The 26,390-nt window shown below is 40.3% G+C and overlaps 1 protein-coding gene across 3 annotated transcripts; it reads left to right on the forward strand.

Annotated features, from left to right (window-relative positions):
• The first annotated feature begins 1,191 nt into the window (after positions 1-1,191).
• On the forward strand, positions 1,192-23,369 carry tmprss6 (transmembrane serine protease 6). 3 transcript variants are annotated; one of them, XM_032561799.1, is made up of 18 exons: positions 1,192-1,607; positions 4,184-4,319; positions 5,095-5,237; positions 5,897-5,964; positions 6,201-6,388; positions 6,480-6,521; positions 7,430-7,634; positions 7,776-7,912; positions 8,292-8,404; positions 8,513-8,622; positions 9,686-9,828; positions 9,913-10,011; positions 11,313-11,426; positions 11,661-11,777; positions 14,099-14,267; positions 15,309-15,586; positions 20,946-21,082; positions 22,457-23,369. In XM_032561799.1, exons 1-18 carry the CDS (start codon positions 1,533-1,535, stop codon positions 22,619-22,621), a joined length of 2,439 nt encoding a protein of 812 aa, XP_032417690.1. In that variant the 5' UTR covers positions 1,192-1,532; the 3' UTR covers positions 22,622-23,369. The 3 variants fall into 3 exon arrangements, with proteins under 3 accessions (XP_032417690.1, XP_032417692.1, XP_032417691.1); XM_032561800.1 differs by having other exon boundaries at positions 1,194-1,607; positions 4,187-4,319; XM_032561801.1 differs by lacking the exon at positions 6,480-6,521.
• The last annotated feature ends 3,021 nt before the right edge of the window (positions 23,370-26,390 follow it).

The raw sequence follows: 26,390 nt of genomic DNA on the forward strand, positions 1-26,390 counted from the left end.
GGGCTAACTGTCATACCGCCTGAAAATTAATCAAAGCCCAGGATATCCTCTCAGACGTGGGCTGGGCTGAACGACGTTCAGCTCAGCCAGGTAACCCGCCTCCTCTTGCGTCACCAGCAAACAGGATGCACATCACCGCAGGGGGCTGAACAGCACGCCACAAATCATGGGCAGGGGGGCTAATATGTCAAGTATTTACTGAGTAATTGTGCAGAAGATTCAGTAATCCCATGTGCAAAAGGCTATGCAATTAATTTAGGAAGCTCTAAACTGCACAGTTTTTCATTGTTCTACTTTCCTGAGCAACTGCTAATGTTTTACCCTTATCAAAAACTGCCACTGAATATAAGTGAGCCTTGTGAGAGCTTATAATGCATTTATTATATAGCAATGTACTGTCAGCACTATATCCAGTGTTATGACAAGTTGTTTATCTTTATTTCTAAGAAAATAATGGGGCTAATGTGTGCTAGATACTAAATCCAGACCACTTTTATTGATAAGTTCCTCAAATGTTGCTTAAGAGTCGTTTCGCAAAACATTTGGCTGCTCCAGTAACACAAGTGGCACTACTGCACTCAGGAGGCGGGAACAAAAGCACACATCCCAAATTTAAAGCTAGTTGATGATAAAAGGAATATAAAGTAACTGGAGCTGCAGACTTGGATGTAAGAAATCCCTGTCTGTCTTCTGTTGCAAGACATGTACAGTAGCATTTAATTTTATGTTTTTTTCTCAGAACAAAACAAGGACTTGTGAAGTTTAGATCTGTGGCGCTAAGGTGAACTTTGAACTTGAAAGCAGCGTGGATGGGTGATGTGTGTTGATTTGTGATGAAGGGTGGATGTTCTTAGAAAAGTAAATTTGTTTTTGTAATGTTTTTGTAGTTTGTCTTTAAATTTGATTTTATTTCTTTGTTTATATTGCCATAAATCTCTTAAGTTTCTGGGATTTTTACAATATATTAAACATATTTTATGCTTTTTATTGGTGTCCTTTGTATTGCCTATTCTATCAAGTCAAAACATAAACAAATGTAGCGCACTGCAAGAAGCTTAATCCCAATAAAAGAAGTTTTGCATCTTCTCTAGATACGCTGTGTGTTTGGCATTGGGCTTGACATGAACTGCAGAAGCAACCTTCACCATGCTTCGTACCCAGCAGACTTACCTGTGCACGGGGGTGTTGACTGGTTACCTCACTGTTGCCAGGCGGTGCCATTAGTGCAACTGCGATGCACCTGACTCTCGCTCCTGTTGCTGTATGTGAATTATGCCAGTCGTTGTGCGGGAATAAAGCGGAGCCTTTCTGAGCTTTGTGGATGCCAGCCCTGCCTGACATCAGCGTCCAAATTCAACCGAGCTCCGGACACCTTTGGACTTACAAACACAGCAGGAGCTGCAGCGGAAAACAGCAGCTTTTGCTGTCTGCAAGCTGAAAATTATTAATAAGAGTCTTAAGATCTGAACAACTGTGAGCCCTCCAGGAGGCTACGATGTCTACTCAGGCCACAAGTTACTTGGAGTGATTCAATGGCCCTCGGGTGCGGCTCGAAGGAGTCCCTTTCTTGTGACCGGGAGGTTACACCTGCCTCTCTGAGCAATGAGGTCAGTATTGCTGAAACGCCGAAAAAGAAAACTTTAACGCACCGTCTAACGTGCTGTTTTTATTGCCTCATATTTCATAACGGACGTCCTTGTTTATGGAAACAGAAACTTCTGCTGCGGTTTTAAGTGTAAACTGAAATGTAAGGACATGAAAAATGGGCTTTCGCCTGGCTTTAGTTTCATGCTAACTTTCAGGTTCCTGTACTCAAAACCCCTTCCTGTTATGTGTTCTTCAGCCACACTCGATTTCAGGGGTTTTAAAACCGTCTTGTACACAATTTCACAGAAGCCTAGAAAGGGGAACTCCTTCTATATGCAACAAAATATGGTTTCAACTTAATGGAAAAAAGTTGCACGTACAAAAAGGCAGGTTGACGTGTAGCTGCCACTCATGAGTCAGAGTGGGCTTTTGGTATTACTTTGAAGATGATTAAGATAAGAGAAAAAAAACCTGTGCTAAACATCAGAGTAGCCACTTAAAAAGACATAAAGATTAACAGTTGGTATTAGTGCGACGCATTTTAGAGTGCATAGACATGAAAAATGTTTTTAGGATTAATATGACGACCAACAAAACCACTAGAAACTTTCAAAATACTACAGTAAGTTATACATGCAAATATTCAGTTTCTAGTGTAAGTTTTTCAAAATTTTTTGTGACACTTTTTTTTTTACAGTGCTTGTACCTTTAAAACAGTAACATTCTAATTTCTGTTGGGGGGGTTTTAAACACCCAACAGAAATTAGTTGGGTATTAATTTGAGCTTAATGTCATTTTTGGTGTTTTTGTCAGAAATCCCTTTTTTTATAGAGAGCCAGAAAAGAAAATGCATTGCAAAAAAGTTCTTATATATATAGCCACGGCTCCAAAACAACGGTGAAAGGTTTAGGGACATTAAAATCGAGCTTTAACTTGTGGAAAGTTGCAAAGAAGCATGGGCAAAAAAATGAAATAAAATCAGTGCAGAGGTCTTCAAAGACATTCCTTAAAAGACTAATGAAGAAAAAATGGTTATAGTAAATATTGACAACATACTTCAATGTAGCTTTTTTTTTTTTTTTTTTACTAAACAGTCAATATACTCTGAAAAAAAAGAAAGGCTGACTCTCCTCCAATAAAGTCTTCCAATAGGGTAGAAATAGTGATGTAATCATAGAGCCAGGAGGGATTTCTGGAAAACATTTAGTCTAGTTTCATAACACAGCATCATGTTGAAAAGGTGCACTGTAGTTATAAAGATCAAATCATCAATGCTGCTATTAATAAAAGGGGGCCTAAGAATGAGCCTTGGAGGACTCAATTTAAAATCAAAATGAGCTGGTAAACCTTCTGAGTCTGTCTGAAAAGTAACTCATGATCAACAAAAAATGGCTTTGGTCAACAGACAAGGAAGAACAATGTTGCTTCCTATCCAAAGCAATGATGATATTTAATTGTTTAAAATGTTCCTCATATGACCCAAACTAAAGGAAGACATGCGACAGACTGGGGTCCTGTCCAGAGTGACCCCGCCTCTCGCCCGACACGTTCGCTGAAGATAAGCACCAGCACCTCTCAACCCACTAGGGACAAGGGTACAGAAAATGGATGGATGGATGGAGGAAGACAAAAGTTTGACTTTAGACATTACTGTAAGCCAAAGCTTGTTGCAGTCAAACTCTGTTTTCAGTTTCTAGGATTTTGGCAAAAAGTAGAAAGTTTGGAACATCCCACAGATTTATGGATTTATGAATTTTTTTTTTACCCCTCCAGGGGGTCTTTTTGTGGGCTCTAGTGTCCCTTATATGATAGTAGGCTGACAGGAAACGGGGAAGAAGAGGGGGGAAGACATGCGGCAAATATCGTCGGGTCCGGGAGTCGAACCCGCGACGGCCGCGTCGAGGACTCAAGGCCTCCAAATACGGGTCGCGCTAACCACTACGCCACCACGGCACGCCCGGATTTATGAAATTTACTGGGTTTAGTTCTGCACTTTTCTCAAAAAGATAAAACATCATCATTTATTAATGGTGATTTAGAAATTAAATTACGTTTTTATAAATGTGCCCTATTCTTTTCATTTTCTGTTTTCATAAAAGAGTGAGATCCAAAAATATCAGTTTATTTAGAAAAGCATTATTATTATTATTATTTTTTACATATCTCTGTTTAAGCAAATGAGTGTTGATGAATTTAGCCAAAGAATTTAAACTGCGATAAAAAGTGTCAATTGACTGGGAAAGACAAATATCACAAAATCCCATCTTTCCTTAACCAAGGTGTCAACCAAGGGAATTATTGAACGTGACTTCGAACTCGTAGCGTCTCGGATTTATTTGCCTTTTGAAGTCAGATTGATATTGTTATCTCTCAAAAATTTTACCCAGAGGAACAAAATAACAGCGACCTTACTGTAAGGATTACGTATGGCAACAATCTACTGGGAAACCACCTGAGACCTGTATTTCCCCAAGATGAACCAAGACGTAACAAAAGCAAAACATGTTTTATATTATCTAAAATGATGTTTAGATATCATGGTAATTTATGTTGGGGGCACACATACTGTAATTTTTTTTTTTGGTTTTGTTCTAAGCAGGTAGGAGCTGCTACACAAAATGTAGAACTACACATAAAGACGACGCGCACCTGCAAGTTGTTGCTCGCCTCCCTCGTCGTCCTTATCGTCTTCCTTATTGCGGTCGCAGCCGCACTGGCCTGGTACTTCCTGGGTGAGCGATTCTTTCTCAGTTTCTCGGTGTGGATTTATTCATCTTTGGCCAAGCAAATACTTTCGAATGTCTGAAATCAAAAAGTAAAAAAATAAAAAATAAATAAAAAATCTCCTCAGTAAATCCAAAAAGTTATAAATGTTTTGGTCAGATATCTTAAATCTGGTGACGTACTGACTTCCCATGAATTCAGTGCGGGGATGAACGGAGGAGTTAAGTGTGGCTGTGGTCAAGACAAAAGTAGCACTGTTGTTTACTTATAGACTTTGCTGCTATATTTAGTGACTGTCCAGACACCTATAGTGACTCTTTATGAAAAACAAAACAAGTGACAAATCTAGGGACTTTTTTCTGTGTTGCTGGAGACTTTTAGCTTTACTGTGTGACATAAAGTGTAAGTCTTTCAATGATGGCTTGTGAATCATTTGGTCTTTCTGCCGTTACACCAACATAAGAAAGGATGTTCCATTGAGATCATTATCATTGTATTAATTTAAGGTGAAAAACTGTCTTCTTCTGAAGCTCTTTAGGCCTCCGTCCATCTGTACTGCCTTTCCAATCAGCTGTGAGGCAAGTGGTTGGACTATAATAAAGACCTTTTGGTAGATATTATTCAGTAAAACATTTGGGACAATTTTTTTATTTTGTCTTCACAATGAAAGTTGGGGTTTTGACCTGATGTCGCATAAGTATGAACAATTTAAAATGTGCCAACAACTTATTGTCCATATCTACGGATTAAATTCTAATGTTTGTTGTTCTTCATCTGTGACAGAATACAGTGTTTGGACGTTAGAGCCTCGTGTCCAGCAGCAGTACACGGCTTACTTAACCATCGTCAACAGGAACTTCTCAGCAGATCTGGCCTGTCACAATAACCCAGTGTTTAAGACTGAAGCAAAATATGTAGAGAACACGGTGAGCAGGAAACACGGTTTTCTTTCAGTACGGGTTCACACTGATACGTACAGTATTGGTGATTCTGAGATACGCTGACACACAAAATGCACTTCCTGTCTTCAGAATAAAAGCACAGCAACGTTCTCTGTTTACTTTCACTTATCAGTAGCTGCATTTCCATTAACCATAAAATTGTGCAAATTGAAATTACAAAAATAAATTTGCTTAATGGAAACACGCCGACTTAAAGAAAGTTGTTAAAAGCCTTGTATTTTATCAAAACGAGTTTTTTGATAAAAGAAGAAAAGTGCTAGGATGAGGTGTTTTATCAGCCTATTGAAATAATGTATTTTGAAAAACTGCAATGGAAACCCTTTTTTCGCATCACATGATCACATGTTACTACTGGCGAAACGTCGAAGAAGACAACAGGAAGTAGCATTTCCAACAATAATGTTGGATAACAACAACAATAATGTTGTTATTTAATAGCAACATCGCAATTGTGAAATTGTGCTTTTTGGACATTAGTAGAATATAGATGAAGATTTTCGCACTTCTGTGATAGAAACGCAGCTAATCACACTAAAATGTGGAAATGAAATCACACCAATTCAAAAAACAGGTTTAATTAAAGGCTGCTGAATGTTAAATAATGTGTTTTTTGTGTCTTTTAGTTAAAGAAGATCTTAAAAGCCTCATCTCTCTCCAGATACTTTAACTACACCACTGTCTTTGCATTTGGGTATGTGGGCCTTTGTTTTTCTTTAAGTAGTGGAGTAATTAAAGCTAAAACCAAAGTGATTGAACTTCACTTCTTTTCACAAAGCATACACCTAAAACCCGCCTCCTAAGACAGTGGGTGATGTCTAAATCAATAGTGAAAAGTGCTTAAGAGTTACGGAGCAGTTTATTTTTATCCATGTATTTATTACTCTATTATCGGTTGTGTTCATTTAAGGCCTGTCTGTGTGCCTGCAGGCAGGGGAGTGTGGTGGCTCACTTCTGGATAGTGCTGTCGGTCCCCAGCAGTCACGTTGGAAAAGTCACAGTAGAAGAAGTCACCAGAAGCCTGGAGGACGGCCTCAGGTGGTACGGAAGGTCACAGCGCGGGGAGACGGCAAACGTGGATGGCTTCCTGTTCCACCTCCCTACCCTGTGTGTTACTGGTGAGCCAAAGAGTTATGAATGAGATCATGAAACAGATCGTATTCCTGATATATTTTCGGTTTCATTTGGTTTTTGTTCACCTCCCCACAGAAACTGACTCCAAAGTTGTAGAAGTTTTGACATCTTCGTTTGGTATCACATCTTTCTTTTTTCCATCTCATCATTTTTTACTTTGTAATTTGTTCATTTTATTATCACTCTATGGGTTTTTTGTCCTATAGCGAGTGTCACTAAGGGTACAAGTGATGTGTTTTAGTCTTTCTAGTCATTAGGTTGGAATCAATGTGAATTTTTATTTTTAGTGTCATTTTCCCATCGTTTCTAAAATACATTTTATGTTCATCTTTCTTTCAAATCTTAAGAATAGAAATAAAATGGTAGTTCTTTTAAAATCACAACAAATTTCCAATAGTAGATATTTATCTAAAATTATAAGTTCTTATTTCCTAGTCGCTTGTTGCTTTAAACAAGTTTTCTTTGGATGGCCTGAATAAAAATGGCTCTTTGGGTTGCAAATGTTGCAGACTCCTGGTTCAGTTAATAAAATCCCCCCAAAATATAAATATACTGAAATTAGTATGAATACTTTCCCAAAGCAGTGAAGATGGATAAATGCGTTTATGATAGATAAAAGGAAAATGTTTTAAGTAAGACCCAAGCAGCTGGTTAATGTAATTTTAGGCTGATTTAGTGAAAAACCACAAATTAGAACAGAAGACAGAACAGCTGGCAGATTGTCCTACCCTCCATGTTTTATTCAGCTGAATATTATCAAGGATTTATAAGTGGGCATTTAGCAAAGGCTTTTAGTCAAAGCAACTCAAAAGAAAAGGAAAAACAAGATTTGTGGTAGCGTGTGGTACCAGACTAAGACACCTTGTGAAACTAATGCAAATATCATGGAATTACATTAGTCATTCTGCAATAATTCAGTATTCAGTTTCACTAGTTTTCATCTTTTGATGAGCCCTTAAAGTGTAAATGAAAGGTTTCTTCTTCTTCTAAGCATTTATTGTAAGTTCTGACTTCTTCGTCCTCAGACTGTTACCGTTACCAGAAGGTGGTGTCCAGCAGCCCCGTGGCTCTGCGCGGCCCTGAAACACATCGGCCCTCCTGCTTGTGGCACCTGCAGACCGACCCCGGCTCCCAGCTGGAGCTCCACATGGAGTGGCTGCTCCCAGAGTGCCGAGACCGGCTGGTGGTGTATGACTCCATCACCCCCTCCGATCACCATCTAATTACGTCGTAAGTTGGTTTTGGTTTTTTTTCAACAAAAGCTACAACAAACTCGATCGCTTTAAGATCCGAGCTCTGTGAAAGTCAAAACTCAAAACCTCAGAAAAGAACAATCATGTGGCTACATTTTAGCATTGTTTTCTACTGAAGGGTGTATGGCTGCAGCAGACACGAGGACGTGGTGCGCGTGCTCTCATCCGGCGAGTGGATGACAGTGGTTTGGAAAAAAGGTCTTTACAATTACAAGGACCCATTTTCTTTGTCTGCGCAAGCTTGGCCCCAACAGGGTAAGACTGAAGCTGTCAAACGTCTGAAAGAAATATTGTTTATGAAGCCATGGTATAGAGTTTTCAATAGAAACAAATTCTGCTATTATGCTGCCGCCAAAAGCTCTGTTTCCATTACAAACGTGCGAAAAACGTTGTTGACATTCCGCTAATGTCGAAAAAACAAAATTTCGGAATTACAGTGTTTCCACTGAATACGAAAAGCAATTAAAATCGCATCACATGAGTTTCTTCACGCAATGTCATTAAAAAAACATGACGGTAAATTTGTTGAAGTACACAGTTTCATTAGCAAACCACATGCAGCTGAATTCCTGAGTTTCACACCGCAAGGCCAAACGCATTTCTAACCTAGATTTTTTCTGCTCGGTATTCTCAGACTGCATCTCCTCCGTTCAGCTGAAGGAAGTACAGGGGGTGCAGGGGATTCTGCAGACGCCTTTCTTCCCCAGCTTCTATCCTCCGAACACCAACTGTACCTGGACTTTCATCGTCAGTGTCCCTTCCATCCGTACCTCTACGTTGTTTCTTTTAACATGTAGTTACAGCCGGTGTCGAAGACCATAAAAAACCCCTCAAACATTTCCTGTTTTCTCTCAGATGCCCGGCGCAGCGCTGGGTTTAGCTCTGGAGTTTGAAGGCTACGAGCTGAGCAGAGCCAGCTACAACCAGGCCTGCACCCAGGGTCAGTGGGTCATCCAGAACCGCAGGTATGGTCTGTTACAAGCGGTCTGGATGGCCTTCTTTTTCCACTGTTCAACTAAACTACAGGTTTAAACCACAAACAGAAATCTAATTATAACGTAGAGACTTTTCAGAATCCTACGTGACTTAAAATAGAAAAAGTTATGTGTATTTTAATGTTAGACAGTCAGGGGGGAAAAAAACCCAAAACATCTGGCTTCATAAATATTTCCGATCCTTTATGAAAGGTCCAGGTGCTGCACCACTGAAGTAAAAAAGGCAGGTTTATGGTTAAGTCACACTTCTCTGTTTTTCTTCCTCCATTTAGACTACGTACACATGCAGGTGGCAGCTAAAAGGCTAACAGACCTCACAACAAAATAATCTGCTAACTGGATTTTTCACATTGTGCATCTCAGTTTAGTTGCAATAACATTAAATCATGTCCATGTGCCAAAACAATGACTATATCACAACTTCTTTAAAGCCTGACTGAATCCCATTCCCAACTAAAATACGGTTTTGTAACTACAACTTCAATTACTTTTTAATAGTATATTTTTTTAAATCATTCACCAGACTCAAGTGAGGGGACTTTCACAGTTGTCTGAACACAAGGTGGCACTATTGTCTCACTAAAGCATCCTAATACTTTATGTTGTTTTAACCTGCAGGTTTCATATTCTCATCTTTATCTACAGATAGTCAGAGGCGAAAATTACACCCATCTGTTTGGATAAAAATATATGATTTTTATTTTACATACAGTCTAGCTTAGGTTGTTAAAAACCGCTCAGGTATGTGAACATTAACCGCTTGACGGCGTGTGTGTGTGTGTGTGTGTGTGCCAGTGGTTAAGTCTGTACGTGTGTGTTTGTGTATTGTGAATAGAAAATAACTCATAGTGTTGTATTTTCTATCTTATTTTATTATTGTATGTCCATTTTTGTAACTAGTCAAGGTACTGCAGATGCAAATTAGCTTTTGCTATAATCTGGTTCAGTGCATGAAATGCCAACATTTATGTTTGAGTTCTTCATTGTCCCTTTTTTATCATTATAAAAGAAACGATGCTGGTTGAATTCTCAGGCTGTGCGGTACCAGAGGTCTGCAGCCGTACTGCGAGCGCCTCTCCCTGCTCACACACTCAACCACCGTCGTTATGACCTCCGAGGTGTCGCTGACCGGGCCGGGCCTTCAGGTTCACTACAGCATCTTTAACCTTTCCGACCGTAAGTTGCGGATGCAGGAAAGATTCCCGAGAAGAGACCCTTTGTCCAACGTGAGTTTTTGGTTGTTGTTTTCTGTGTGTGCAGCTTGTCCAGGTCAGTTCCTGTGCACTGTGAGCGGACTCTGTGTCCCCCTGTGTGACGGAATCAAGGACTGCTCCAACGGATTGGATGAGAGGAACTGTGGTACGAAGTTTAGATTTTAAATTCATAACGGCATACATCATCAAGGCTTTTCAACAAGGGAAGATAGTTACACACTGTCAAGTCTATTACTGAAATACTCAACACAGACGCGTCCGTGTTGTGTTGCCATTTCTTGGGAGCTGGTCCAAGGACCCAGGTGCCAGCAGGAGCCTTTAAAAACTCTGTAATATAGATCTCAGAAACTTTTGCTGTTTGTAGTGAAGCTTACCAAATTGTTGAATGTATTCTTAATATTTAGTCTGTCATAAGATAACTAGTTCATTGATTTATAAATGTCACCAAAATACAAATAGCAAGCTAAATGTTTAGTTAACCAACTTTATATTTATCTCCACGTTAAATATTATGGGTGTTTTCCCACATGATAACCCGGATCACTCGGTTCGATTGGGGATCAAAGTTGCAACATTTGATAAATGTTCAGCTCGTGCCATTCACTTTCACACTGCAATGTGTGAAATGATCCAAACTCTTTCAAAAACCTGTTCCCTGTTCACCTCACCTCTGGCAGGGCTGCACCAAAAACCACTGAAGGAAATGACACTGAGAGCAACTTCCTGCTTGGCAAAATGTAAACAAAACACAGGGTAGGGTCAGATATTAGTGGTTGGAGCAGAAATGCTAATTTGTTCCCTCTAGCGCTAGCATCACCCGTTTGATTTGGTTATATTTACCCAGAATGCCCTGCACTGTAGTCCTAAATATTTATCTTGCTAATTAATAGTTAGCTTTAAACCAAATTTTTAGTTTGAAGCTAACTTGTTTGGAGCTAAATATTTAGATGGTGAACAAAATATTTATCTTGCTAACTTAATAGTTAGTTTCGAACCGAGTACTAAGCTTGCACTTATTTATTTTATAAAGGTAAATATTTAGCTTAGTACCTAAATATTTAGTTTGGTGCTAAGTGGTTAACTAGATGGTTAACTAAATATTTTTCTTGCTAATTAAATATTTGGCTTCAATCCAAATATTTAGCCTGGTCGCTAAAAATTTAGTTTAAAGCTAAATAATTACCTTGCTAACTGAATATTTGTAGTTTGAAATGGTCACATTTATAAATGAATGAATAACATGATTTAAATAAAATTTTGAAAAAAAAAAGAAGTAATTTTATTTATTTTTTATCACAGGCTAAGTAACTCAAAATAACTGTGCAAACGGCACCAAATATATTTATTTTAAAAATCTATGTATTTAATTTTTTTTAATCAAAAGTAAAGATTAATTACAATGTTTTATAAGACGTGCAAAGCGATACTTTATCATGTGTGTTTCAGTGTGTGTGGCACAGTACAAATGCCCCGAGGACAGTCAGTGTGTCGACTACTATAAAGTGTGTGACCAACACCCAGACTGCCCCGAAGCCTCCGATGAGATGAACTGCACTGATGGTAACACTCTGACCTCCAACACTCACACACACCCCCCCCCCCGCACGCACACACACATTAGAAGGTGTCACAGCATGAAGAAAAATTCCCTTTCCTTTACTCTTTGCAAGGAAGTATTTCAAAGCAAGCTGTTTGTGTTATTTAGATGTGAAACATTAAGTAAGAAAATCTCTCCACGTTAGCTTTCCTGACCAGCGTTGGGTTCTCGGTGTGTGGGTCTGTTTGTGCGTCCAGGAGTAGAGTGTACGGATATGACCTACGTCTGCGCTGACGGCACGTGCCTGAAGAAGCCGAACCCAGAGTGCGACTCTGTCACAGACTGTCCCGACGCCTCGGATGAGAATCGATGCGGTGAGATCAGACGACGTTCCACTAAAACTAAAACTAATCTGGTTTTTATCAATTATTCTGTGGATGTTATCAGGGTAGCACTTTGTTTTGCATGTAGACCAATCAATCATACTCTTATAACTAAATATTATTCATTGTTTTCCTTTTAAAGGGGTAGTATTATGTAAAACTATATATATATATATATATATATATATATATATATATATATATATATATATATATATATATATGTACTTTTTTGAGCTTTGGATCATGTTGTAATGTTATTCTTTTGTCAAAAACATGCCTGGAGTGTTGATTTGGTTCTTTCATGCAATGTTTGAGAAATCCTTTGCTCTCCCTTGGCAACCATTCAGCTGTGCAAAACTCCTGGCTGGACCTAGCTCCGCCTCCGAGACGCAGCTCCTCCTTGGAGCTGGAGTTTCCAAGCTTCCGAAAACTGAAAGTTTGTTTCAGATTTGTGGTTCATAAAAACTGAATGCTGCTTTTCTGCTTGATTCTGGTTCTGGGGATCTGGTCCCAGATTCTGGGAGCAGACCAGAAGCAGAAGACCTGAGAGGTCTGGAAGGGCTGATACCATGGCAACAGGTCCTTAATGTATGCTGGTGCTAAGCCGTACAGGGATTTATAAACTAACAGAAGTATTTTAAAGTCTATTCTCTAAGCTACATGGAGCCAGGGGAAGAGCTTTAAAACCTTCCACTAGGAAAATATAAGGCTGAACTCTAAACGTTACTGAGTTCATAGATAGACTCCAACCGTTTTAGTCGCCACCTTCTGCTCATGAAAACTTTATAGCTTGTTTGAGCAAACATTTCCAAATAAGGTTGGCTCCCTCAATGTAAATGCTTGAAAGTAGCCATAAAGGAAATGCAGTCAGAGCTTAAAAGCCCCCATGTATTAGAACAATGCAATACTTGGCCTTAACTTGCGGTTTAATAAATCCAACATATTTTAAATTAGATCGTTGAGATGCTTCTGTTGAGTTATCTGAGGATTTATGGGTGTGCAACGGTGCAAAAGCATTAATGTCTCTCAAACTTGTTTACATTGTTTCAATTTAGAACCAAACACCAATCTATTTTATTAATACATGTGGTGATACAACCATATAAAATACACAATTGTGAAGTGGATGAAAAATACTATGTGCTTTACGTTATTTTCTGACTAAACATAATCTGAATAGTGTGGCGTGTACATGTATTGAGCTACTTTTAATACGATACCCCTAAATAAGACTCAGTCAGTGGCCCTGGGTTTTATAAGTGTAATTTCATTCAAGTGTAAACACAGCTGCTCTGTAAATGCCTCAGTCATTTATCAAAAGGAACAAATTAGTGAAATTTAAGGGTTGTAAACAATAATCCAAGCTGTTCCATTTATTAATAGTAAAACAATTCACGATTAATAAACTGTAAATTGTTTTACGATTTGTTTATCAATTTTCAATTACGCAGCCGTCATAACACAACTGCAAACGTGTCAAGATTTAGCTTTCTCCACAGACAAGCTGGACTGGGAGAGCATTAACCCAGTAAGGGGGACATGGGATCTGGTGGGGGGAAAAGATCCAAAAGCTCACTTAGCACAGTTTGTTTTACAGAACAAATACAAATAGTTAGACACACAAATCTGCCTTTCATACACAGTGACAGGAAAAAAAGCTAATGTCAAAGCCAGACAAATTCAATGTTTCATTTAGCAACAAGCACTGTGGAACACATTAAACATGTACAGGTGTTTTGTTTCAAGTTTTTCAGTTTGGTTTGTTTCCTCTCTCTTTCTGCAGGTGTAGAAGCAGATACAGTATCTAGCCTGTTATTTTGTATTGTTTCTGTCCTTCTTTCCCTTTAAACATTTCTGCCCACTTTTTTGTTTTTTTCTTTCCCATCTCAATATCTATTACATTTGAAATAAACCCAAAGCAATTTCTAATGAAGCTTTATATGAAGTGGACATCATAGTAAAAGCAGTAATGCGAAAATACTTGTGAAAATAAATCTGTTGGACTCGGTCACCTGAGAGAAAGTGACTCTCAGTGAACTAAAAGTATCGCTGACAGACCATGAAGAAGAGAGTTTTAACTGCAATTGCTTTTGATAGTTTTGTTTCTTATTAGTAGTTTTTGTATATAGCTAAATAAAGGTTAATAGTAAAAGATAGAAGTGTCATTTCCTTAGATGTTAGTTATCTTCTACTTTTTGTTATATTAAGTTTTCAAAAGACTTTTGTAGATGCGACAGAGCAAAATGTGAAAGTTTTAGAGGACAGGAATACTTTTTCAAGGCGTTTTTTCGATGTCTGCCCGTGTTCAGAATGTGGCCTGAGGCAGTTCTCCACCCGCATCGTCGGGGGCAGCGACGCCTCAGAGGGGGAGTGGCCCTGGCAGACCAGTCTGCAGGTGCGAGGGACCCACATTTGCGGAGGAGCGCTGATCTCCAGTCAGTGGGTGGCGTCGGCCGCCCACTGCTTCTACGACGACAGGTGAGTGCCAGCAGCAAACAGACGACCTGAAGCTCTTTGTTGTTGCAAATGTCATGTTTTCACTCCCTGCCTACGCTTTGAAGGATGCTCTTTCATTTCCCTGTTTCCTAAATCAGGATCGTCTCTTTTCTTTTAAACTCCCTCTGCGTTTGGCTCAAGTGATGGATAAGGATAAGGATGTAGGAGTTAAAACCGTCTCAGAGTGAGTGAGGGAGTGATGTGAGTGCATTTCTGGTCTTATCTGCACCTGTCTCTCAAAAACAGCTTAACCGGGATGCAGCTCAAAAGAATTGCGGCAACGTTTTGCAGGGGGATTAACACTTTTTAATTTTCTTGGGGAGGATTAAAAACTTTTTGAGTTGTACTGTTTACGATTGTTTGATTGATATAGATCAAAAATCAGAGTTGAAGACAGTGGCACCCCTAAGGGAGATTCGATGGGGCATATGGCCCCCTGCTGAAAATCTTGCTCAATCCACTGGACCCGGAATCATGTTCACGTCACAGAAAGGAATATAGCCATGTTCTCCAATCAAGGCATGAATGCAAAGCCTAATAAATTAATAAATAAATTTATAAAATTAAAATTGTATTAACGCTGCAGTATGCAAGTTTTATATATATATATATATATATATAAATTCTACTTGTTAAAATCACCGTAATATAATCTGTGAAAAAGTTGAGCTGATCTGCTTTCTCCCAGTGCTAATGTGTATGTCTGTAACTGGCCCTTTTTTGAAGGACAATTTTGTTTACAGAGACTTAATATTTCATTTTATTTGCCGTTTCTATTGTTTAATGTATTTATTTTGGATATATAAAACGTCTTCCGGTTCCAGTGTTAAATGTTCATTAGAAGTGACATCTACTTATCTTTGAGAATGTGCTCTGGCATTACTATCCATTATATTATTTGAAAATAGTCTCAAAACAGTAATATTACGTTTTATCGCGATAACGTCTGTGACAATTTATGGTTCTGGAATATCTGTCACCGTGACGGGCCTTTACCCTCTCGCTCTGATATTCCCGCTGCAGTGTGTACTCCCCCTCGGTGTGGACGGTGTATCTGGGTAAACTGCTGCTGAACCGCAGCAGCTCCATAGAGGAGGTGGCTCGGGTTCAGCAGATCCACCTCCATCAATACTATGATAGCGAGTCCCACGACTACGACCTCGCCCTGCTGAAGCTGGACCGGCCCGCGTACGCACTGCTGACCGGACACGCTCGGCCCGCCTGCCTGCCGCCGGCCACCCACCAGCTGGAGCCGGGCCTGCTCTGCTGGGTCACCGGCTGGGGAGCACAACAGGAGGGAGGTGAGCTGGCCAACAGGCCGGAGATCTCGGGCAGAAAGCGGAGCGGCCTAAGAATAGAAACAAAACCAAAATACTACAGTGTCTGGAAAGATCACGTCACTGAATTCAAGGTGTCAGAGCACGCTTGAGGAAAATGTGAGATAATCTGGAAAAAGATTAAAGCTGACGTAAAATCAGATAGGGTGACACGACAATGATGTAAAACGTACTGCTAAATTGAATTAAGAAAAGGAGAGACCAATTCTGACATAAAGCCCAGATCCTTGATTTCACTGAGATGCTGCATGGCAGGGTGTCAAATTTAATTTTATTTTGCTTGATCTCAAGATCCAGAATGTTCTCACAGGGCCGTTAGTGGCAGAACGTATTAATAAAACCAGCTAAACTGTTAAAATATGAATAAATAGCCGTCTCTGCATTCGATAAGAACTTAAGATTAAATAATGTTGAACATCTTTCTAAAGTAGCGCCATAAAATTAGTGATTTTGACAGCAAAAAAGTGAAAATCAAAAATTTTATTGCGCTATTTTGGAAATATTTGCAAGGAATTTTTATGATATTTTCTTTAATGCAAATATTAGTTTTTGTTACTCGCCACGTCGCTCTCAGACTTTGACTTGACTTCCAGTGAGGCTGAGGAAGACGGGAAGTATAAATAAGAAATACTGCCGCCTGCCGACGTCAGGAGTCACAGAGGCTGAAAACTTCCGACGTCAGGAGTCACAGAGGCTGAAAACTTCCGACGTCAGGAGTCACAGAGGCTGAAAACTTCCGACGTCAGGAGTCACAGAGGCTGAAAACTTCTGTGACGTCAGGAGTCACAGAGGCTGAAAACTTCTGTGACGTCAGGAGTCACAGAGGCTGAAAACTTCCGACGTCAGGAGTCACAGAGGCTGAAAACTTCTGTGACGTCAGGAGTCACAGAGGCTGAAAACTTCCGACGTCAGGAGTCACAGAGGCTGAAAACTTCCGACGTCAGCAGTCACAGAGGCTGAAAACTTCCGACGTCAGGAGTCACAGAGGCTGAAAACTTCTGTGACATCAGGAGTCACAGAGGCTGAAAACGTCTGTGACATCAGGAGTCACAGAGGCTGAAAACTTCTGTGACATCAGGAGTCACAGAGGCTGAAAACTTCTGTGACATCAGGAGTCACAGAGGCTGAAAACTTCTGACGTCAGGAGTCACAGAAGCTGAAAACTTCCGACGTCAGGAGTCACAGAGGCTGAAAACTTCCGACGTCAGGAGTCAGAGGCTGAAAACTTCCGACATCAGCAGTCACAGAGGCTGAAAACTTCCGACGTCAGGAGTCACAGAGGCTGAAAACTTCTGTGACATCAGGAGTCACAGAGGCTGAAAACTTCTGTGACATCAGGAGTCACAGAGGCTGAAAACTTCTGTGACATCAGGAGTCACAGAGGCTGAAAACTTCTGTGACATCAGGAGTCACAGAGCCTGAAAACTTCCGACGTCAGGAGTCACAGGGGCTGAAAACCTCCGACGTCAGCAGTCACAGAGGCTGAAAACTTCCGACGTCAGGAGTCACAGAGGCTGAAAACTTCTGTGACGTCAGGAGTCACAGAGGCTGAAAACTTCTGACGTCAGGAGTCACAGAGGCTGAAAACTTCTGACGTCAGGAGTCACAGAGGCTGAAAACTTCTGTGACGTCAGGAGTCACAGAAGCTGAAATCTTCTGACGTCAGGAGTCACAGAGGCTTAAAACATCCGACGTCAGGAGTCACAGAGGCTGAAAACTTCTGTGACTCCTGACGTCACAGAGGCTGAAAACTTCTGTGATATCAGGAGTCACAGAGGTTGAAGACTTCCGACGTCAGGAGTCACAGAGGCTGAAAACTTCCGACGTCAGGAGTCACAGAGGCTGAAAACTTCTGACGTCAGGAGTCACAGAGGCTGAAAACTTTTGATGTCAGGAGTCACAGAGGCTGAAAACTTCTGTGACGTCAGGAGTCACAGAGGCTGAAAACTTCTGTGATGTCAGGAGTCACAGAGGCTGAAAACTTCTGTGATGTCAGGAGTCACAGAGGCTGAAAACTTCTGATGTCAGGAGTCACAGAGGCTGAAAACTTCTGTGACGTCAGGAGTCACAGAGGCTGAAAACTTCTGTGATGTCAGGAGTCACAGAGGTTGAAGACTTCCGACGTCAGGAGTCACAGAGGCTGAAAACTTCCGACGTCAGGAGTCACAGAGGCTGAAAACTTCTGACGTCAGGAGTCACAGAGGCTGAAAACTTTTGATGTCAGGAGTCACAGAGGCTGAAAACTTCTGTGACGTCAGGAGTCACAGAGGCTGAAAACTTCTGTGATGTCAGGAGTCACAGAGGCTGAAAACTTCTGTGATGTCAGGAGTCACAGAGGCTGAAAACTTCTGATGTCAGGAGTCACAGAGGCTGAAAACTTCTGTGACGTCAGGAGTCACAGAGGCTGAAAACTTCTGTGATGTCAGGAGTCACAGAGGCTTAAAACATCCGACGTCAGGAGTCACAGAGGCTGAAAACTTCTGTGACTCCTGACGTCACAGAGGCTGAAAACTTCTGTGATATCAGGAGTCACAGAGGTTGAAGACTTCCGACGTCAGGAGTCACAGAGGCTGAAAACTTCCGACGTCAGGAGTCACAGAGGCTGAAAACTTCTGACGTCAGGAGTCACAGAGGCTGAAAACTTTTGATGTCAGGAGTCACAGAGGCTGAAAACTTCTGTGACGTCAGGAGTCACAGAGGCTGAAAACTTCTGTGATGTCAGGAGTCACAGAGGCTGAAAACTTCTGTGATGTCAGGAGTCACAGAGGCTGAAAACTTCTGATGTCAGGAGTCACAGAGGCTGAAAACTTCTGTGACGTCAGGAGTCACAGAGGCTGAAAACTTCTGTGATGTCAGGAGTCACAGAGGCTGAAAACTTCCGACGTCAGGAGTCACAGAGGCTGAAAACTTCTGTGACTCCTGACGTCACAGAGGCTGAAAACCTCCGACGTCAGGAGTCACAGAGGCTGAAAACTTCTGTGACGTCAGGAGTCACAGAGGCTGAAAACTTCTGACGTCAGGAGTCACAGAGGCTGAAAACTTCCGACGTCAGGAGTCACAGAGGCTGAAAACTTCTGTGAAGTCAGGAGTCACAGAGGCTGAAAACTTCTGTGACGTCAGGAGTCACAGAGGCTGAAAACTTCTGTGACTCCTGACGTCACAGAGGCTGAAAACTTCTGTGACTCCTGACGTCACAGAGGCTGAAAACTTCTGTGACGTCAGGAGTCACAGAGGCTGAAAACTTCTGTGATGTCAGGAGTCACAGAGGCTGAAAACTTCTGATGTCAGGAGTCACAGAGGCTGAAAACTTCTGATGTCAGGAGTCACAGAGGCTGAAAACTTCCGACTTCAGGAGTGACAGAGGCTGAAAACTTCTGTGACTCCTGATGTCACAGAGGCTGAAAACTTCCGACGTCAGGAGTCACAGAGGCTGAAAACTTCTGTGACGTCAGGAGTCACAGAGGCTGAAAACTTCTGTGACGTCAGGAGTCACAGAGGCTGAAAACTTCTGTGACGTCAGGAGTCACAGAGGCTGAAAACTTCTGTGATGTCAGGAGTCACAGAGGCTGAAAACTTCTGACGTCAGGAGTCACAGAGGCTGAAAACTTCCGACGTCAGGAGTCACAGAGGCTGAAAACTTCTGACGTCAGGAGTCACAGAGGCTGAAAACTTCTGTGATGTCAGGAGTCACAGAGGCTGAAAACTTCTGTGATGTCAGGAGTCACAGAGGCTGAAAACTTCTGATGTCAGGAGTCACAGAGGCTGAAAACTTCTGTGACGTCAGGAGTCACAGAGGCTGAAAACTTCTGTGATGTCAGGAGTCACAGAGGCTGAAAACTTCCGACGTCAGGAGTCACAGAGGCTGAAAACTTCTGTGACTCCTGACGTCACAGAGGCTGAAAACCTCCGACGTCAGGAGTCACAGAGGCTGAAAACTTCTGTGACGTCAGGAGTCACAGAGGCTGAAAACTTCTGACGTCAGGAGTCACAGAGGCTGAAAACTTCCGACGTCAGGAGTCACAGAGGCTGAAAACTTCTGTGAAGTCAGGAGTCACAGAGGCTGAAAACTTCTGTGACGTCAGGAGTCACAGAGGCTGAAAACTTCTGTGACTCCTGACGTCACAGAGGCTGAAAACTTCTGTGACTCCTGACGTCACAGAGGCTGAAAACTTCTGTGACGTCAGGAGTCACAGAGGCTGAAAACTTCTGTGATGTCAGGAGTCACAGAGGCTGAAAACTTCTGATGTCAGGAGTCACAGAGGCTGAAAACTTCTGATGTCAGGAGTCACAGAGGCTGAAAACTTCCGACTTCAGGAGTGACAGAGGCTGAAAACTTCTGTGACTCCTGATGTCACAGAGGCTGAAAACTTCCGACGTCAGGAGTCACAGAGGCTGAAAACTTCTGTGACGTCAGGAGTCACAGAGGCTGAAAACTTCTGTGACGTCAGGAGTCACAGAGGCTGAAAACTTCTGTGACGTCAGGAGTCACAGAGGCTGAAAACTTCTGTGATGTCAGGAGTCACAGAGGCTGAAAACTTCTGACGTCAGGAGTCACAGAGGCTGAAAACTTCCGACGTCAGGAGTCACAGAGGCTGAAAACTTCTGACGTCAGGAGTCACAGAGGCTGAAAACTTCTGTGACTCCTGACGTCACAGAGGCTGAAAACTTCTGTGACGTCAGGAGTCACAGAGGCTCAAAACTTCTGACGTCAGGAGTCACAGAGGCTGAAAACTTCCGACGTCAGGAGTCACAGAGGCTGAAAACTTCCGACGTCAGGAGTCACAGAGGCTGAAAACTTCTGTGACGTCAGGAGTCACAGAGGCTGAAAACTTCTGTGACGTCAGGAGTCACAGAGGCTGAAAACTTCTGTGACGTCAGGAGTCACAGAGGCTGAAAACTTCTGTGACTCCTGACGTCACAGAGGCTGAAAACGTCTGACGTCAGGAGTCACAGAGGCTGAAAACTTCTGTGACGTCAGGAGTCACAGAGGTTGAAGACTTCCGACGTCAGGAGTCACAGAGGCTGAAAACGTCCGACGTCAGGAGTCACAGAGGCTGAAAACTTCTGTGACGTCAGGAGTCACAGAGGCTGAAAACTTCCGACGTCAGGAGTAACAGAGGCTGAAAACTTCCGACGTCAGGAGTCACAGAGGCTGAAAACGTCCGACGTCAGGAGTCACAGAGGTTGAAGACTTCCGACCTCGGGAGTCACAGAGGCTGAAGGGAGCTAGCAGTGACTTTAACCCAATGTCTTTCATGCTTCTTGTGAAATAGAGGAAGTGGTAACAGAGTGATCCTGATGTCTGACCTCTGACCCCCTGCAGGCAGAACCAACAATGTGCTGCAGAAAGTGGACGTTCGATTGGTCAGCGAGGAAGCCTGCGTTCGCTCTTACGGCTACCTAGTCACTCCCAGAATGCTTTGTGCTGGTTATCGTAGTGGAGGGAAAGACGCCTGTCAGGTAGGGACATATAAACATAACACTAAGTGTTTGCTAACCAATCTGCATTGATTTATTTCTATTAGCAAAGAAAAAACTGCATGTCAGACTATAGGCTGTGAACCACAGAACCCCTCTGTTTTTCTTATCAAAGGAACTTTTTTTCCTCTCTGTACTTTTTGTTGTTTTGACTAAGTTTTAGTAACATTGGGTGAACAGAAACACATCATGCAGAATTTAGAAACGTGTCCACTGCCAATTGAATAAGTGAGAACCCTTGATTTAAAACAATGTTCTATAAGTGAAACGTTCATATAGATTGCACATTTAAACACCTTTTACAGATATTTCCATGTACCCACTTCCCAAAAAGAAAATGGAAATTTGCTCCATGTCTTGCTTTTACAGTTGCTTTTTAAATTACTTACACTTCTTTACCAATTGTACAGTTTCATTGTTTCCAAAATCTGTTTGAGATAAATAAATAAATGTATTTTTGCTAAATGACAGAAAACTTAGAAAGAACATTTTGTAGAATTTCTTTAGTAACTTTGCTCAAATTCAAACTTTCACATACATTCAGTGTCAGTCAGTATCTATCTTTTAAAATGTGTGTTTTGGGTCAAATCTTCTAGGTTTTCTTCCTTCTTCTCACAACAGTTTGCTGGAGTTTTGGCTCATTCCTCCTGAAAGAACTGGTGGAGCTATTTGTAGGCCGCCAATCTCACACACGCCTTTTCAGAGATTCCAACAACTTCTCCAAACTTTTGAATTCGAGAAAAGTTACAACAACAACAAAAAAATCTAAACAATATTCCCGCCAAGTTTTCTGGCATTTGCCAAATAGAAGCAATTTTAGTCATTCTAACTAAGCTAAAACAAAAAAAAGTCTGGTCTGATTTCACTTCAGACACTAAGGGAAAAAAAATGTGTGTTCTTACTCAGTTTATGTTAACATCTGGTTTCAACCATACCTCAAAAAACATAAAGATTATTCTAGGAAGTCTTGACTGAATTAACCTTTCTGACTTCTATTTGCAAAACCTTTTGAAAATTATGTCATGTTCTTAATTTATTATTATATAGTTATTTGTGTCATTAATAACTATAAAAATTAAAGCTTTTGTTAGTAACTTGACAAAATGTGACAAGGTTCAAGGTGTAGAAATACTTTAGTAAGGTACAACTATATAAAATACATTGTTTCAGTTACGGTAATCTGTCACAAGATACAGGCTGATATGAATTTATATTCTACTAATACTAAAGAGACGTAACAGTGTTCCATAAAATAAATCCTGCTGAATAATAACTAATTAATCTCTTTTAGACAGAATAAAGATATTTGTATGATATTTCTCCTTCGTTCTTTAATTCTGTGACTGTCTGTGCCAGGGGGACTCTGGCGGGCCCCTGGTCTGCCAGGAGCCGTCAGGGCGCTGGTTCTTGGCCGGAGTGGTGAGCTGGGGCAAAGGCTGCGGCCGTCCAGATTACTACGGCGTCTACACCCGCATCACCAGACTGACCGACTGGATCAAGCAGGTCATCAGCAGCCCGTAAATCACTGGGGATCAGTCCCCCAGCGGTGATGCATGAGTTTCAACCAATCAGAGAAGCCTCTAGGTAAAATGGTGAAGACTTCTGTTTAAAAGTCGTCAAGTAATAAAGCTTATATCATTATTTATTTTATCCAGCTTTTATTTTAAAACTAATTTGGACAATTTTTGTCCCCATTACTTTTGAATCCTGTATTTTGATTATATATATATATATATCTTTTTCCTCCTTAAAATATATTTATTTGTAATAAACAATACAAAGCAGGAGAAAAAGTACATGAAAATGCTAACAGTTGAGAGGAAACGTAGAATGAGAATTTTATGCTTTCAGAACAAATCCTTAAAAATGTGTTTATTTTTATTTACATATGGTTCTTGCCCAGGGCGACACTGCCTATGGTGGACCACAATGTAAAAACAAACAAACCAAAAAAACAATCTGTGTATTCCAGCCTAATTGCTTTTTGTCGTTTATGAATATGTCCAGTCAATTAGGAGTGACTGCCCCCATGTGGTGAACACAATGAAAGCACTGAAAGATAAATATTACTGTAAAGTCATATTCAATAAACTTGAATATGACTGCATGTTTGTTGGATTAAAAATACCTTTAAAAATAACATCCTAAAGTAGGCATTAAACATATCTTTTTTTATAAAGCCCATATTTCTGTATTAAACATGTTTTTTTTATTGGTCTGATGGAAAATTCTAAATTAAAATGTCATGTTTTCATTTGCTGTAAGCAGAAATCATCATAATTAGGAGAAATAAAGGCTTTCTAGCACCCATTTGTGTGTAATTAATCTATATAATGTGATAAAGTTCCTGAAACAAATGGACTTTTCAATAATATTTAATATTTATCAAATGGACCTTTGCACTTGATATTTGTTATTTCACTGAAGTTAGTACATGATTTGAAGGTTATGAGTAAGCACAAAATAAAAGGTCTACTCTATTTCTAAAGTGTAGACAATATTTAATTCATGCTAACTCAAATTCTACACTTTTTAAATTATTCATTCATTCATTCATTAAATATATAAAAACACAAAAATTGCATTCGAAATACTTTTTTTGCCTCTAGGATTATCTCAAATTGAAATGAACGTGAAAAGCTCAGTATGTACCTCGGCTACAGCTTGAAATTAGTGAAACTCAAACTTTGATTTTAAAAAAAGTTTCTTCCATCGGATCAGTATTTTTGGTCAATCTTGCAGCTGACATGTAATTGTTTAAACATACATCACTGTTAGAAAGTGCAGAACGAGTTTGGGTTTTGACGTCTAGGTTCCAACTTTATAACTGCATGTCCATGTTGCTCAACTTGTCGTGGGGTGATGGGTGTCTCCACCCACTGAAATGTCTTCCAGCGTGCCGAGGAATGAGGAGACAGTCTCTGAGCCCATGGGTAGATTCTGCGTGAAAAACAGCCGAAAATAGCAAAAAGCAGCAAGACAGATCGAATTGACTGCCTAAACCTAATTTCTTTTTGCCCAGGCCTCAGTAGGAAGTCAGTATGTGATTGGTAATATGTGGGCTGGCAGGAGGAGGGTGATGTTTATCTTTTTTTTCCATCATTAAATAATTTTCAATGTACCATCATGTGAACTTAGTAGAACAACTAGACATAGACTTTTTCCACTTTGTTTCATGTCATGAAATAAAAACTCATGCTTGCTGAGGGTCCAGTTTCATCATATGTTCCATTATCATATTTGAACTTCTTTTTTTTTTTTGCATTTGTAATCACATAACCCAACAAATAAAACGTTGTTGAGTATGGACATTTCAAGAGTATCACCCTGTGAGCTACCAGTGAAGCAAAGGCAACAATATTAGACTGACAATGGTGGGACATTGAAAATCGCAAAGGTCTGGATCCAAATTTCTTTTACCAGTGGGAGAGAAGGCATTGAAGATAGCGTCCCAGTAATCACATAAGGCCATGCGAGACCAAAACATGTGGCTAGTGGGGACCGGTGACTATTATTCAGGGTACCATATGTCTTCACTGGTTTGACTTTAGTTAAATGATCACAGGGAAACGCTTTAAACTGTGTCAGACAGTGACATGCAGTACAGACCAAAAGTTTGGACACACCTTCTAATTCAATGGGTTTTCTTTATTTTCATGACTATTTATAAGGCAATAAATCCCACTTATTAACCTGACAGGACACACCTATGAAGTGAAAACCATTTCAGGTGACTACCTCTTGAAGCTCATCAAGAAAATGCAAAGTGTGTGCAAAGCAGTAATCACAGCAAAAGGCTGCTACTTTGAAGAAACTAGAATATAAGGGGTATTTTCTGTTGTTTTACACTTTTTTGTTTAGTGCATATTTCCACATGTGTTATTCATAGTTTTGATGCCTTCAGTGTGAATCTACAATGTCAATAGTCATGAAAATAAAGGAAACTCATTGAATTAAAAGGTGTGTCCAAACCTTTGGTCTGTACTATATATATATACAGTATATACATATATATAGAGATATATAGATACAGATATATATAGATATACATTTATATCTATATAGATCTATATATATACATCTAGATCTATATCTAGGTAGATATAGATCTATATATTTATATATATTGTAGATATATAGATCTAGATATAGATCAATCTATATCTAGATAAATATAGATCTAGATAAATATAGATCTGCAGTACAGACCAAAAGTATGGACACACAGTTGTGCCCAAACTTTTGGTCTGTACTGTATATCTAGATAGATATATCTATATCTAGATAGATAGATCGTTAGATAGATGGATGGATGGATGTTAGGCTAAATAAATCTAAGCTAACTATGCTAGGTGGGACCACCTGAAACTAAATTTTTGTTAGAAAAAGGTGAACAAAATTTGCTTAAAAGAAGCTGAAGAGACAAAACCAAGCTAATTTGAGGTGAAGTAAACCAAACTCTGCTACTTAAACTGAACTAAGAAACTCACTTTTTGTGTCGCTTTTGGACTGATGGTTTCTTTCTCGCAGAGTGGCCCTTTAGTTCTCATCTGTTTCAACGTTTATGACACTTTTGTAATTTTCAGATCCTTAGTATCTAAAGACATGTTGAAGAAACAGCCAGAAAATCTCAACATTCTTGTATTTATCAAATTAAAACGTTTGCAGTGCTAATTGAACAAAAATGGGAGGAAAAATTAGATGATTTATCATAAAATGAAAAACAAATAGTTATAAATGGTTTTAACTGTAAGTATTCTGGAGAGAAAATTAAAAGATAATCCTAAATATTTTCCATCAGTCCTTTTCTGAGGCATAATGTAGCAGATTTTATAATTTTTTAAAGGCTGTCAGGGTTTTCCTGAAAGTAACCCTCTTCTCTTTGGTAGGAAAAAAAATCTGCAGCCAAGATCCTCCTTTTTGCTTCTAGTTATGTCAGTCTGGCTCCGCCTTACCGCAGCATTTGTGTGGTACCTCATCAATCTAAAGTTGTGATAGTAGTTGCTGTTTGTGGATGTTGGAACACTGAGCTGCTAGTTTTTTGGCAGTTAGTGTTGACTGGGGATGTCAAAGTAACCAATCCTCCCACATTTTTTGCATGTAGCCCCTTCTACAGATCCATGTTTTCACCTCTCGTCCATTTCCGTCTTGTTCCAGTAGCCCATTTTTCCATCAAGGTGCTCTGGTTCGCCAGCACCTGACATAGACCTTGTTTGGCCGGGCGGCGTCTGATCCGTCATAGCGTGCATTTCATTGTTTCCCATGGTTTGAGGCAGGCAGTAGCACGAAG

The sequence above is a fragment of the Xiphophorus hellerii genome, chromosome 5 (genome assembly GCF_003331165.1).
Source record: "Xiphophorus hellerii strain 12219 chromosome 5, Xiphophorus_hellerii-4.1, whole genome shotgun sequence".
NCBI classification, from domain to species: Eukaryota; Metazoa; Chordata; class Actinopteri; order Cyprinodontiformes; family Poeciliidae; genus Xiphophorus; species Xiphophorus hellerii.